Genomic DNA, 14,872 nt, shown 5'->3' on the forward strand with positions numbered 1-14,872 from the left:
CGGTCTGTAAATAATCGTGTCTGGACAAGACAATCCAGTGATTTATATCACGAGCATGGAACCACGCAATTGTTTGCAGCACCCAAGTCAGCGAGCCTGACCACCCGATCCCATTAGTCGCCTCCTACGACAAGCATAGTCGTCTGTTACGGCAAGCATTGGTTGCTAAAGACCTATTCTATCCCGGATCTTCACGGGTCGTTCTTTTAATGAACAAATCCGCGTTACCTGTCCAGGGAATATCAGGACGAATAAGGGACAGACCATTTATCACAGGGGTGGGTGGGTCAGAGGTTTTTGATGCACTCCTGTACTGAAAAACAATAACCTTCCCCTTTTCCCCCTGCATGTCATATTTTGGGTGACCCACACCATGTCCCTGTGCAGTTTTTTCATGACCCTTCCTGAAAAACAAAACAAAATGCAAAAGCACTTTATTTTTTATTAGAAATTGTTCATGTTACCATGGTTCTCCTTAATTATGTGTCTGTGTTTTATGACCCTCCTCTAGAGACAGCCATATTTTTGGTGACCCTCCTCTGATTTCCTCTGATCCACCCCTAACCTCAACCCTGACCCTCATCGTAAGGGTCGCTCAACATCGTCGACATTAATCCTTGTTTTGCATAAGAAGTAGTAAACAGACATGATTAAAAGAAGGTAATATTCGAAATATTCAACTGCTTGTGTAACTCTGTCCGAGAGGGCGTTGTCAGCTACACGTTACATATTTCATGAGTTTAGCCCCTCTCTTAACGTAAAGTAGAATAACTGTACTGTGGATCCTTCGCGCACACAGCTGCGTTGATGTTGTTTAACGCGGGACTCACGAATATTCCAGTAAATACTCGATTCTAGACCAGACAGTCCAGTGATTGATATTATGAGCAAGGGTCCATGTGGGGATCGACGACACGCTGTCGACCAAGCCACCAAGCCTGACCACTCCATTTAGTCGCCTCTTACGACAAGCATAATGTGCTGGAGACAATATGTAACCCGGATTACCGTAACATCCGCCTTTTAATATGATATAAGTCATAAACTCCGACAACAGTGATTATGCACAGTTCTTAGCAATATTCCATATCACGACAGGGGGACACCAGAATCAGTACCAATATCATTACCAATTGGCAATCTGGACTGTGAAGATATGCCGGGTAAAATAGGTCTTCAGCAGCCCATGCTTGCCATAAAAGGCGACTATGCTTGTCATAAGGGGCGACTAACAGGATCGGGTGGTCAGGCTCGCTGACTTGGTTGATCCATGTCATCGTATCCCAATAGCTTGGATCGATGCTGATGATGTCAATCACTGGATTGTCTGGTCCAGACTCGACTATATACAGACAGTCATATAGCTGGAATATTGCTGAGTGCGGTGTTAAACAACAACAACAACAACAAATCATTAGCAATGTGTTAACCTTGCAAGCTATTTGAGAGAAACACATTGTCAATCACTTTCCATGACAGCAAATTTACGACATTTAGAAACGACAAACGGCCGGTACTCTGATGCACGACAATAAATCAATAATGAACAAGCCAGCTCCTGATAGGCAGAGCACTGACTAGAGGCTACATTCAAATATGTCTCCTGCAGTATTAGACTAATATGCCATGCGTTTGTGTTAATTTACAATGCACCTGCGATATTCTACGTATTATACTATTGGTATATCCGAATGTTTCGTTGTTATTTGTTCCAGATACTTCCAAGAGATTACTACCAATATGTCTTGTTCTGTAAACGCCTGCTTTGAGACTGTGTCCGGATTCTTCCAGAGGATTTTCAAAAAGATTGGTACTTTTATCGGAACGTATCCCGTGGCTCTCATTATCGGATCTGTCATTGTGGCGATTGGTCTTAGTTTTGGCATGCTTACGTTATCCAACGAGACTGACACAGAGACACTGTACACGCCCATTAACAGCAGAGCATCACAAGACCGAGTTCAGTACCAGGCCACGTTCCCAGACGCCACAGGAAGCAACTACCGCGGATATGCACTTACGGCTCTTGACATGTATGGCCGATTGTTGATAAGCAGCACGACAGGTGGGAACGTGTTCACTAATGCTACTGTTGAAGAAATACGAACCCAAATAAATGAAATCAAAAGTATTAAGGCAACCTATGACAATGTAGTGTTTACTTACAGCGATATCTGTGCTCGGCAGGACGGTAGTTGCTATGTTTCAGGAGAGTTTCTCACAACAGATGCTGTATATAATGCTTATCTGTCTGGTGGAATCACCTACCCAAACTGGAATAACATAGACATATCAGCATTTCTTGGACAGGTTCATTCGACAGGTGGAAAACTGGTGTCTTCAAAGTACCTGAGTATTACGTTTAATTTACGAATGGACTCAGCGGTTAACAAAGCAAAAGCAAGCGCGTGGGAAGAAGCGTTCCTGAAGAGAGTAGCAAGTTTAAACACAACATCTACAAGTATAAACTATGCTGCCTCCCATTCGCTGGACACAGAGCTGAACAAAAACACAAACGGAGACATCGTGTTCTTCTCTATAACGTTCACGCTGATGATCACGTATGCCACTGTCGTCGCCGGCGGTGATATGGTGTCATCGAGGACGTGGGCATCATGGGCTGGCGTTCTTGCTGCTGGATTTGGCATATTGTCTTCATTTGGACTTGTCAGCCTTTGTGGTGTCAAGTTCGTCAACATCGTTGGTGTGACACCATTCTTAGTCATAGGTATGTTTTGGACTACACCAAAACGGGCATAATATGCAAACTCCTTTGTGACATAGCACAAGATGGTTTAATAATCCTTAATACCATTATCAAGTAGAATTTGCAATAGACTGTCCTTGGATATGGAGATAATATTTGTTCCCCGTCAGTTAACATATATATCTCACCGAGTGGCCAAACAATTGATGTCTTCACGAGTGGCGCACGAACATTTTAGCTGATTAATAGTATCAGAGTGAAATTAGTTCCGATATGAATTGTTATTTTATTCGAGCGAAATATACATTTTAATATATTGGATTCATTTTAATACACTTAAACTCCCATTGTTCATACACAAGTCATTACTCACATCCTCTTGTTGATGAAGGTATCGGTGTGGACGACATGTTCCTGTTGATGTCCAGCTGGGCGGAGACCTACCCTCACCGAGACAAGTCCGTCGCCGAGAGGATGGGAATGACCTTTGCCTCAGCGGGTATCGGTATCACCATCACGTCCCTCACTGATCTTCTGGCCTTCTTAACTGGCGTGTCTTCTGTGTTTCTCAGTGTGAGGAACTTCTGTGTATACACAGGTTAGTATGATGTATATTAGCCCTAAACAAGTAACACCTACCTGGCTTCAATTAAGATGTCAATTACCATCAATTTAAATTTTCAGAATGACACCATTCCCTGCTTTTGTCTCTACGTTGTCCGGTTAATCAGTACTTTATACAATCAGTACTATTGTTATCCCGTACAATCTTTAACCCAACGTAAAACCCCATTTCACCTCACCAACCGGTCTATTTTGTGTTCCCTTAATAACTCATATAGCGTTCATATTCATTGTACCTATATTCTTCTCATTCACAGGAGTGGCCATCATCTTCTGCTACCTGTACCAGTGCCTCCTCTTCTCCCCCTGCCTTGCCATCCATGGCCGTCGGGTTGACAGTAACAAACACTGCATGACCTGCCTCAAAACCAAATCCAGAGACGAACTCAGGAAAAATGGCGCCTCCACCTGCAAAGTGTTATACTGTGGAGGCTCACCACCAACAGAGAGGGGTCAGGATGAACGATTCTTTGAGACACTGCCTAGGAAGTACTTGCCACGAATGTTGCTGAATATGTGGGGGAAAATAGTTGTTATTTTTTTATATATTGTTTACCTTGGTGTTTCCATTTGGGGAACAATCAACTTTAAGGAAGGGTTGATTCTGAAGAATCTTGTTTCCTCAACCTCTTACTTTTACTCATACAGTGAAACGTATGACACATACTTCTCAGGTGCATTCCCAATCCCATTTGTCTTTGGGTCGACAACGGACTACACCAATGCACAAACTTTTAATAACATTGATTCGCTAATACAGAATGCAAAGTCCGACAGCAGTGTTGATGCTGACTCCCTCATCTGCTGGTTACACAGCTACAGGAATGATTCAAGTTACGATGGCAGCAGCTCACCAGCCTTTGTGTCGGGACTGAAAACATTCCTTGCAGCAAATACAGTTTATGAGAACGATGTTGCTTTGGACTCGAGCAACAGTTCTATTACTGCATCTAGGTGCTACCTTTTCTCAACTAAAATCAAGGACTCCAATGTCCAAGCTGATGTTATGGTTCGAATGAGAGCTCTGGCAGACAACTCACCTCTCTCTGTCTACACCTTCCACCCAGCCTATATCTTCTTTGAGCAGTATGTTGCTATCCTACCCAGTACACTACAAACTGTGGGCGTGGCACTAGTCGTCATGACTGTGGTCACCTGCATCTGCCTTCCTCATCCTCTTCTGGTATTCCTTGTCGTCCTGAACATCGTTTCTATCCTCGTTGGCATCTTCGGGTTCCTTTATATTTGGGGACTGAGTCTCAGCTCAGTGACAATGATCCATCTCATCATGTCTGTCGGCTTCTCTGTGGACTTCAGTGTGCACGTGTGCTCTGCCTATATGATTGGAGAAGGAATAACCAGGAGAGAGAAAACCGAATCTGCCATTGTCCATGCAGCTGGTCCAATTTTGAATGGTGGAATGTCATCCTTTCTGGGCATTCTTGTGCTGGTGTTCTCAAAGTCCTACATCTTCAACTCCTTCTTCAAGATCATGTTTACAGTGATCCTGTTCGGCATGCTGCACGCTGTGTTCCTTTTCCCTGTGGTACTCTCCATCCTTGGGCCAGTGACGAAGTCAAGGGTTGGAGAGTCCCCTCAGCGCACCCGATCACCATCGCCTGCTGTGGATTACCCTCTGTAGATATGGATTCCTAATGTATTTTTAGTGAAGATATAGACTATTCGTCTAGAGATTCTTGTGTGAATGCAAGCATTCAAGAGTGCTGGTCGCTGTTGCAAGATCATGACTAATGAAATACAGTAAACGACTGTTTTAACAAACTGAAAGGGGCCACTAATTTTAGTTCGTTATAACTGGAGTTCGTTATAAACATATGCACAGCATATATACAGTAAATGGCCGGGACAAAAATGTTCGTCATACCTGTCAGTTTGGTATAGGCATGTTCGTTACAAACGTAGTTTACTGTAAATATGATAATGATTATGCATTCGTATAATTATTATACAGAACAACAAAAGTTCCTGTGACATTGAACAAGATTTAATGCCAAGTTATGTTTTTTACCAAATCTGAAACAATTTTTGTTTGCAACAGATAAAAGACTCCTAAGTGTTCAAATGGTTTAATTTGCCATACTGACTTCAGAAAATGCGTGATTTCATAAAAAAAAGCCATGAAACTCAATGTGTGATAAATGTATCCTTTATTAACAATTGTTTGTTACTTACAATTATTTACAATTGACTTGCTTTTGTATGTGTTTGTGACTTGTGCCACCGGTGAGGCAGAATACGCTCACATTTTCGCGGACACATGGTATCATCACTGTTAATGTTTCATAAACACTGCTCATGATATAGTCGGAATCGTACAATCGACTCTTTTGGCAGAGTTTTCTTATGAATATAGAAGGGTTTTGTGGCTTATAGTTACAATTTGATGTGATGATATATAAGGTTCATCAATGATAATTATCTTTTGTGTCATGATCGGTTAAATCATGCATTTATTTAGAGATTTGCATGATATGAATTTGCGTTGGTAATTCCAATGCAAACTTCAAGGAAAATGCTTTGATGTCCACATTGCTGTCACTGTGTGTTAGCAACAAGCACGTGCTTCATTGTTATCATCAACACGAGCAGAGGACAATGAATTTCTGCATCAAGTACAGACATGACCTGTGAGTTGAAGTATATTAACAACAATACAGACATGTGGGGTAATTGGCAACCTGATTGTCATATAGAATATTTCACCAAGCAACAGAGCCAAACACCTTTCATGCTGGCTTTACATTAAGTAAAGGGATATATGTTTTGTATAACACTCAACGTGACATGTACAACATGTAAGAATAAAATAAGTATTGTCGATTGTGTAGTTCTAATCTGTTTGGTGCCATGACTGGTGCCATGAGATATACTTTGCCTACTTTGCCAGACACGCTTGTGTCAGGATCCCTCTGTGGGGCCTGTCCTCATTTGGCCTTCACTACTATCAAAACAAATTTATGGATGAGTGCACATCACGCTTGTACCCTTATCCCTTAAGTAAAATGAACTCCTCCAACAAGATAACAAAGAATGAAAATGACTTTTGATACTGTAATTTCATTTTGGATATGAGATCATCTTCACAACTCAAATGTTTTCACATCAAATATCATAAATACACATGTATTATCATAGCACTGTACATTTATATCCATCATCTTCATGTTTTATAACATTAGCACTGCATCATTACTTGCAAAATTACTGTAATTTGATGAAATGTCCAACTGCATCCAGAAACTGGATCACTGATCTTCTGCCAGCAGCAAGCTGCTGCTTCAGTCTCTCTATCCTTGCATCTCAGTCTCTGTCAACACGAGCACAAGGTCTCATGGCACCACCCAGTCCAATCTGCCTTCTTGACCGTCTATCTCCTGTCTCGATCTTCTTGAGTTCTTTGACAAACTGGAAGATGTCAGGATGGGCTCTCGAGATTCTCTTCTTCAGGCCGTTGTGGAAACCTTCAAGATGGTTGTTGGAGCATGGACTGGTGTTCTTGTGTTGATTCGACAGGGCTCGAGGGAACATAGCATTGAAGTCCACCCATGTGCTGGTGACGTAGTCGTTGAACCTGGTGATCTGCTTCCCATCTGGTCCTTGCTCCATCACTTCAATCCAGGCATCTTGGACTTCAGTTAGGGGTAGAAGCGGCAACGCTGCAGCTCTTCTGATGTGGGTCTGCACTGCTGGGTTGTCGGTGTAGTCTCGGGCAAGGCCTCTGTCCACAACTTGTCTCCACAGAGCCTGGGCGTAGTTGAAAAAACATCCCCTGACGGAACTTGCTGGGAAGATATCGCTGATGGCACTGATGACAGCTGCTTCGTAGTCTGTCTATGATGTCTGGAGAGAGGTCTACACCAGTCCTTGTGCCAACAACATCCTTCAGCAAGGTGGACAGTCGGACATATGTCTGCTTGGTCTTGTTTGGGAGTAGGGAAAAGGCGACTGGGAACATCTTGCCATCAACAAGGCTGTGGATAGTGTACACCTGCAGCCACAAGCTAGGGCACACGAAGAATGTCCCATCCATGAAAATAGTGTCCTGCTCACTAAGGATCTCCAACATCTCAGTTGTCGCAAACACTAACAGTCTATCATCAGCACCATCATCCATGCACAGGAAGTCTCTTCCATCTTCAGTCTTGGTCCAGGGTTCTTGAAGGTCGACAGCGGCTCAGGAGTTTTGGAGAGGTGGGATGGACTTGGAGCGGTGTCGGTAGAGAGCAGCCTGGACACTGGCAAAGGACGGCATCGTGGCAGCAACATCTTCATCAGCTCGGTCGAGTTCGGCGTTGTAGATCCGCTGAACAGGGATGATGTCTGTCTTCACTTGCACCTATATTCTGGCGATGATGCGGAAAAGTTCTACATTCTCGGTAGGAGGATGACTGTGAGGCTTGGTTGATGTAATGTGGTCGCCAATGGTGCTGCATTTGCCATTGCAGCCAATGGTGATACACTTCCAGTGAACAGCAAGTTTCTGCTTGACATTCAGCCTGTACCGGTACCAGCATGTAGTACTTGCTGACCACCTCTCTCTGAAGTGACGAACTCAAATCTTTGAAGATGTGCCATTTTCAGACTGAGGCACAAACCTTAAAACTAACATATATGCCTATTCCTAAATTGGAGATGAGGTGATCCTGTTAACAATGTGAAAGCTATTTCGTTGATCAAAGTAAGAGAAACAATAGCACTTACTAAGGTATATATATATATACACTTACAGAAATTTGTAGACCTGTTAAATGATCAAAGTGGATTATAACAGTAATCCTGTATAAACAGTCAAAACAAACTCAAGGATCAGATACCACTATGAAAACATCGGATTAGTTAAAAGGCCTATGTACTCAGGTCATTAATTTATGTTAATGAATGAAATCATTAATGGGTTAATGGACATTACCATTCTACACAACAGGGATGTGGAAGTAACCATTTGTATTTAGTGAAGGCCATATGAGGTGTAGGCGATATAAGGTGTAGGCCAGATGAGGGCAAGCCCCCTGTGGAGGCGAAGATAGACTGGATTTACTTTCAACCGGCCGACACGCATGGTAAGAATGAGGAGGGTTAACCACTCAGTTGTACTACTTAGACCTGACCAGTATTGACCCTAGTGTGTCAAAATGTATTCATTTCACTCATTGATAGAAAACGCGATTTCTCTCATCATTCCCACTCATTATGTAACATTAGCAGTTTTTCAAAAGCATATACTGTCAAACAGGTAGGACTATCTGTTTTGTGGAGGAATCATTTAACCCTTCATATGGTATCGTTTCAAAAACATCCATATCTGTGCATTCCTATTCAGTATATTCCAACAAGTACAACACTACAATAGCATGTCTGTCTCACACGGATGAACCAATCTTGAATCAATCAATCACGTGGCAAGTCAATATCACGCACGTGTGGGCATGGATGTGGGTCAAATCATTATAGCGCACGAGTCGCTTCGTTGGTTACAAGACGTAAATTAATTTCAGCAGATAGCTGCAGCTTAACAACGATCTTCTAATGATTGGTTTTGGTTGGTTGTTTTGTTGTTTACCGCCGCACTCAGCAATATTCCGGCTACATGACGGCGGTCTGTAAATAATCGAGTCTAGACCAGACAATCCAATGATTAATATCACGAGCATCAATCCATTCAGATAGATGACATGCATCAACCAAGTCAGCGAGCCCGACCACCCGATCCCGTTGGTCGCCTCCTACGGCAAACATGGTCGCCTTTTACGGCAAGCATGGGTTGCTAAAGACCTTTCTTCTAATGAACAAATCCGCGTTACCTGTCCAGGGAATATCAGGGCGAATAAGGGGCAGGCCATTTTTCACGTGTGGGTGGGTCAGAGGTTTTTGCTGCACTACTGTCATATTTTGCATGTCATATTTTGGGTGACGCACACCATGTCCTTGTGCAGTTTATTCATGACCCTTCCTGAAAAAAATAACAAAATGCAAAAGCACTTTATTTTTTATTAAAAAATGTCCATGTTACCATGGTTCTCCTTAATTATGTGTATGTGTTTTATAACCCTCCTCTAGAGACATCCATATTTTTGGTGACCCACCCCTCACCTCAACCCTGATCCTCATCGTAGGGGTCGCTCAACATCGTCGACATTAATCCTTATTTGCATAAGAAGTAGTGAACAGAAATGATTTAAAGAAGGTATAAATATTTAACTGCTTGTGTAACTCAGCTACACGTAACATATTTCATGAGTTTAGCCCCTCTCTTAATGTAAAGTAGAATAACTGTACTGTGGATCCTTCACGCACACAGCTGCGTTGACATTGTTTAACGCGGTACTCACGAATATTCCAGTAAATACTTGATTCTAGATCAGACAGTCCAGTGATTGGTATTATGAGCAACAGTCCATGTGGGGATCGACGACACGCTGTCGACCAAGCCACCTAGCCTGACCACTCCATTTAGTCCCCTCTTACAACAAGCATAATGTGCTGGAGACAAATTGTAACCCGGATTAACGTTACAACCGCCCATTAATATTAACTCTGAGTTCACAGTTCTTAGCAATATTCCATATCACGACAGGGGAACACCAGAATCAGTACCAATATCATTACCAATTGGCAATCTGGACTGTGAAGATATGCCGGGTAGAATAGGTCTTCAGCAGCACATGCTTGCCATAAAAGGGATCTCACGGGATCGGGTGGTCAGGCTCACTGACTTGGTTGATGCATGTCATCGTATCCCAATTGCTTCGATCGATGCTCATCATGTCAAACACTGGATTGTCTGGTCCAGACTCGATTATGTGCAGACCGCCGTCATATAGCTGGAATATTGCTGGAGTGCCGCAACACATTGTCAATCACTTTTCATGACAGCAAGTTTACGACATTTAGAAACGACAAACGGCCGGTACTCTGATGCACGACAATAAACCAATAATGAACAATCCAGCTGCTGATAGACAGAGCACCGACTTGAGGCTACATTCAAATATGTCTCCTGCAGTATTAGACTAATATGCCATGCGTCTGTGTTAATTTACAATGCACCTGCGGTATTCTACGTATGATACTATTGGTATATCCGAATGTTTCGTTGTTATTTGTTCCAGATACTTCCAAGCGATTACTACCAATATGTCTTGTTCTGTAAACGCCTGCTTTGAGACTGTGTCCGGATTCTTCCAGAGGATTTTCAAAAAGATTGGTCCTTTTATCGGAACATATCTTGTGGCTCTCATTATCGGATCTGTCATTGTGGCGAGTCACAGAAACACTGTACATGCCCATTAACAGCAGAGCATCACATGACAGAGTTCAGTACCAGGCCACGTTCCCAGACGCCACAGGAAGCAACTACCGCGGATATGCACTTACGGCTCTTGACATGTATGGCCGATTGTTGATAAGCAGCACGACAGGTGGGAACGTGTTCACTAATGCTACTGTTGAAGAAATACGAACCCAAATAAATGAAATCAAAAGTATTAAGGCAACCTATGACAATGTAGTGTTTACTTACAGCGATATCTGTGCTCGGCAGGACTGTAGTTGCTATGTTTCAGGAGAGTTTCTCACAACAGATGCTGTATATAATGCTTATCTGTCTGGTGGAATCACCTACCCAAACTGGAATAACATAGACATATCAGCATTTCTTGGACAGGTTCATTCGACAGGTGGAAAACTGGTGTCTTCAAAGTACCTGAGTATTACGTTTAATTTACGAATGGACTCAGCGGTTAACAAAGCAAAAGCAAGCGCGTGGGAAGAAGCGTTCCTGAAGAGAGTAGCAAGTTTAAACACAACATCTACAAGTATAAACTATGCTGCCTCCCATTCGCTGGACACAGAGCTGAACAAAAACACAAACGGAGACATCGTGTTCTTCTCTATAACGTTCACGCTGATGATCACGTATGCCACTGTCGTCGCCGGCGGTGATATGGTGTCATCGAGGACGTGGGCATCATGGGCTGGCGTTCTTGCTGCTGGATTTGGCATATTGTCTTCATTTGGACTTGTCAGCCTTTGTGGTGTCAAGTTCGTCAACATCGTTGGTGTGACACCATTCTTAGTCATAGGTATGTTTTGGACTACACCAAAACGGGCATAATATGCAAACTCCTTTGTGACATAGCACAAGATGGTTTAATAATCCTTAATACCATTATCAAGCAGAATTTGCAATAGACTGTCCTTGGATATGGAGATAATATTTGTTCCCCGTCAGTTAACATATATATCTCACCGAGTGGCCAAACAATTGATGTCTTCACGAGTGGCGCACGAACATTTTAGCTGATTAATAGTATCAGAGTGAAATTAGTTCCGATATGAATTGTTATTTTATTCGAGCGAAATATACATTTTAATATATTGGATTCATTTTAATACACTTAAACTCCCATTGTTCATACACAAGTCATTACTCACATCCTCTTGTTGATGAAGGTATCGGTGTGGACGACATGTTCCTGTTGATGTCCAGCTGGGCGGAGACCTACCCTCACCGAGACAAGTCCGTCGCCGAGAGGATGGGAATGACCTTTGCCTCAGCGGGTATCGGTATCACCATCACGTCCCTCACTGATCTTCTGGCCTTCTTAACTGGCGTGTCTTCTGTGTTTCTCAGTGTGAGGAACTTCTGTGTATACACAGGTTAGTATGATGTATATTAGCCCTAAACAAGTAACACCTACCTGGCTTCAATTAAGATGTCAATTACCATCAATTTAAATTTTCAGAATGACACCATTCCCTGCTTTTGTCTCTACGTTGTCCGGTTAATCAGTACTTTATACAATCAGTACTATTGTTATCCCGTACAATCTTTAACCCAATGTAAAACCCCATTTCACCTCACCAACCGGTCTATTTTGTGTTCCTTTAATAACTCATATAGCGTTCATATTCATTGTACCTATATTCTTCTCATTCACAGGAGTGGCCATCATCTTCTGCTACCTGTACCAGTGCCTCCTCTTCTCCCCCTGCCTTGCCATCCATGGCCGTCGGGTTGACAGTAACAAACACTGCATGACCTGCCTCAAAACCAAATCCAGAGACGAACTCAGGAAAAATGGCGCCTCCACCTGCAAAGTGTTATACTGTGGAGGCTCACCACCAACAGAGAGGGGTCAGGATGAACGATTCTTTGAGACACTGCCTAGGAAGTACTTGCCACGAATGTTGCTGAATATGTGGGGGAAAATAGTTGTTATTTTTTTATATATTGTTTACCTTGGTGTTTCCATTTGGGGAACAATCAACTTTAAGGAAGGGTTGATTCTGAAGAATCTTGTTTCCTCAACCTCTTACTTTTACTCATACAGTGAAACGTATGACACATACTTCTCAGGTGCATTCCCAATCCCATTTGTCTTTGGGTCGACAACGGACTACACCAATGCACAAACTTTTAATAACATTGATTCGCTAATACAGAATGCAAAGTCCGACAGTAGTGTTGATGCTGACTCCCTCATCTGCTGGTTACACAGCTACAGGAATGATTCAAGTTACGATGGCAGCAGCTCACCAGCCTTTGTGTCGGGACTGAAAACATTCCTTGCAGCAAATACAGTTTATGAGAACGATGTTGCTTTGGACTCGAGCAACAGTTCTATTACTGCATCTAGGTGCTACCTTTTCTCAACTAAAATCAAGGACTCCAATGTCCAAGCTGATGTTATGGTTCGAATGAGAGCTCTGGCAGACAACTCACCTCTCTCTGTCTACACCTTCCACCCAGCCTATATCTTCTTTGAGCAGTATGTTGCTATCCTACCCAGTACACTACAAACTGTGGGCGTGGCACTAGTCGTCATGACTGTGGTCACCTGCATCTTCCTTCCTCATCCTCTTCTGGTATTCCTTGTCGTCCTGAACATCGTTTCTATCCTCGTTGGCATCTTCGGGTTCCTTTATATTTGGGGACTGAGTCTCAGCTCAGTGACAATGATCCATCTCATCATGTCTGTCGGCTTCTCTGTGGACTTCAGTGTGCACGTGTGCTCTGCCTATATGATTGGAGAAGGAATAACCAGGAGAGAGAAAACCGAATCTGCCATTGTCCATGCAGCTGGTCCAATTTTGAATGGTGGAATGTCATCCTTTCTGGGCATTCTTGTGCTGGTGTTCTCAAAGTCTTACATCTTCAACTCCTTCTTCAAGATCATGTTTACAGTGATCCTGTTCGGCATGCTGCACGCTGTGTTCCTTTTCCCTGTGGTACTCTCCATCCTTGGGCCAGTGACGAAGTCAAGGGTTGGAGAGTCCCCTCAGCGCACCCGATCACCATCGCCTGCTGTGGATTACCCTCTGTAGATATGGATTCCTAATGTATTTTTAGTGAAGATATAGACTATTCGTCTAGAGATTCTTGTGTGAATGCAAGCATTCAAGAGTGCTGGTCGCTGTTGCAAGATCATGACTAATGAAATACAGTAAACGACTGTTTTAACAAACTGAAAGGGGCCACTAATTTTAGTTCGTTATAACTGGAGTTCGTTATAAACATATGCACAGCATATATACAGTAAATGGCCGGGACAAAAATGTTCGTCATACCTGTCAGTTTGGTATAGGCATGTTCGTTACAAACGTAGTTTACTGTAAATATGATAATGATTATCCATTCGTATTTTTATTATACAGAACAACAAAAGTTCCTGTGACATTGAACAAGATTTAATGCCAAGTTATGTTTTTTACCAAATCTGAAACAATTTTTGTTTGCAACAGATAAAAGACTCCTAAGTGTTCAAATGGTTTAATTTGCCATACTGACTTCAGAAAATGCGTGATTTCATAAAAAAAAGCCATGAAACTCAATGTGTGATAAATGTATCCTTTATTAACAATTGTTTGTTACTTACAATTATTTACAATTGACTTGCTTTTGTATGTGTTTGTGACTTGTGCCACCGGTGAGGCAGAATACGCTCACATTTTCGCGGACACATGGTATCATCACTGTTAATGTTTCATAAACACTGCTCATGATATAGTCGGAATCGTACAATCGACTCTTTTGGCAGAGATTTCTTATGAATATAGAAGGGTTTTGTGGCTTATAGTTACAATTTGATGTGATGATATATAAGGTTCATCAATGATAATTATCTTTTGTGTCATGATCGGTTAAATCATGCATTTATTTAGAGATTTGCATGATATGAATTTGCGTTGGTAATTCCAATGCAAACTTCAAGGAAAATGCTTTGATGTCCACATTGCTGTCACTGTGTGTTAGCAACAAGCACGTGCTTCATTGTTATCATCAACACGAGCAGAGGACAATGAATTTCTGCATCAAGTACAGACATGACCTGTGAGTTGAAGTATATTAACAACAATACAGACATGTGGGGTAATTGGCAACCTGATTGTCATATAGAATATTTCACCAAGCAACAGAGCCAAACACCTTTCATGCTGGCTTTACATTAAGTAAAGGGATATATGTTTTGTATAACACTCAACGTGACATGTACAACATGTAAGAATAAAATAAGTATT

The 14,872-nt window shown here is 42.3% G+C and overlaps 1 protein-coding gene and 1 pseudogene across 1 annotated transcript; both read left to right on the forward strand.

Annotated features, from left to right (window-relative positions):
• The first annotated feature begins 1,740 nt into the window (after window positions 1-1,740).
• On the forward strand, window positions 1,741-5,193 carry LOC139474416 (patched domain-containing protein 3-like). The gene is made up of 3 exons (XM_071257429.1): window positions 1,741-2,728; window positions 3,099-3,305; window positions 3,589-5,193. The coding sequence occupies exons 1-3, from the start codon at window positions 1,741-1,743 to the stop codon at window positions 4,971-4,973; spliced, it is 2,580 nt and encodes an 859-aa protein (XP_071113530.1). The 3' UTR covers window positions 4,974-5,193.
• A 5,293-nt stretch (window positions 5,194-10,486) lies between these two features.
• On the forward strand, window positions 10,487-14,098 carry LOC139474329 (patched domain-containing protein 3-like; annotated as a pseudogene).
• The last annotated feature ends 774 nt before the right edge of the window (window positions 14,099-14,872 follow it).

This window comes from Haliotis cracherodii, unplaced genomic scaffold, assembly GCF_022045235.1.
Source record: "Haliotis cracherodii isolate W230 unplaced genomic scaffold, xgHalCrac1.p SCAF_3, whole genome shotgun sequence".
In the NCBI taxonomy this organism is placed as follows: domain Eukaryota; kingdom Metazoa; phylum Mollusca; class Gastropoda; order Lepetellida; family Haliotidae; genus Haliotis; species Haliotis cracherodii.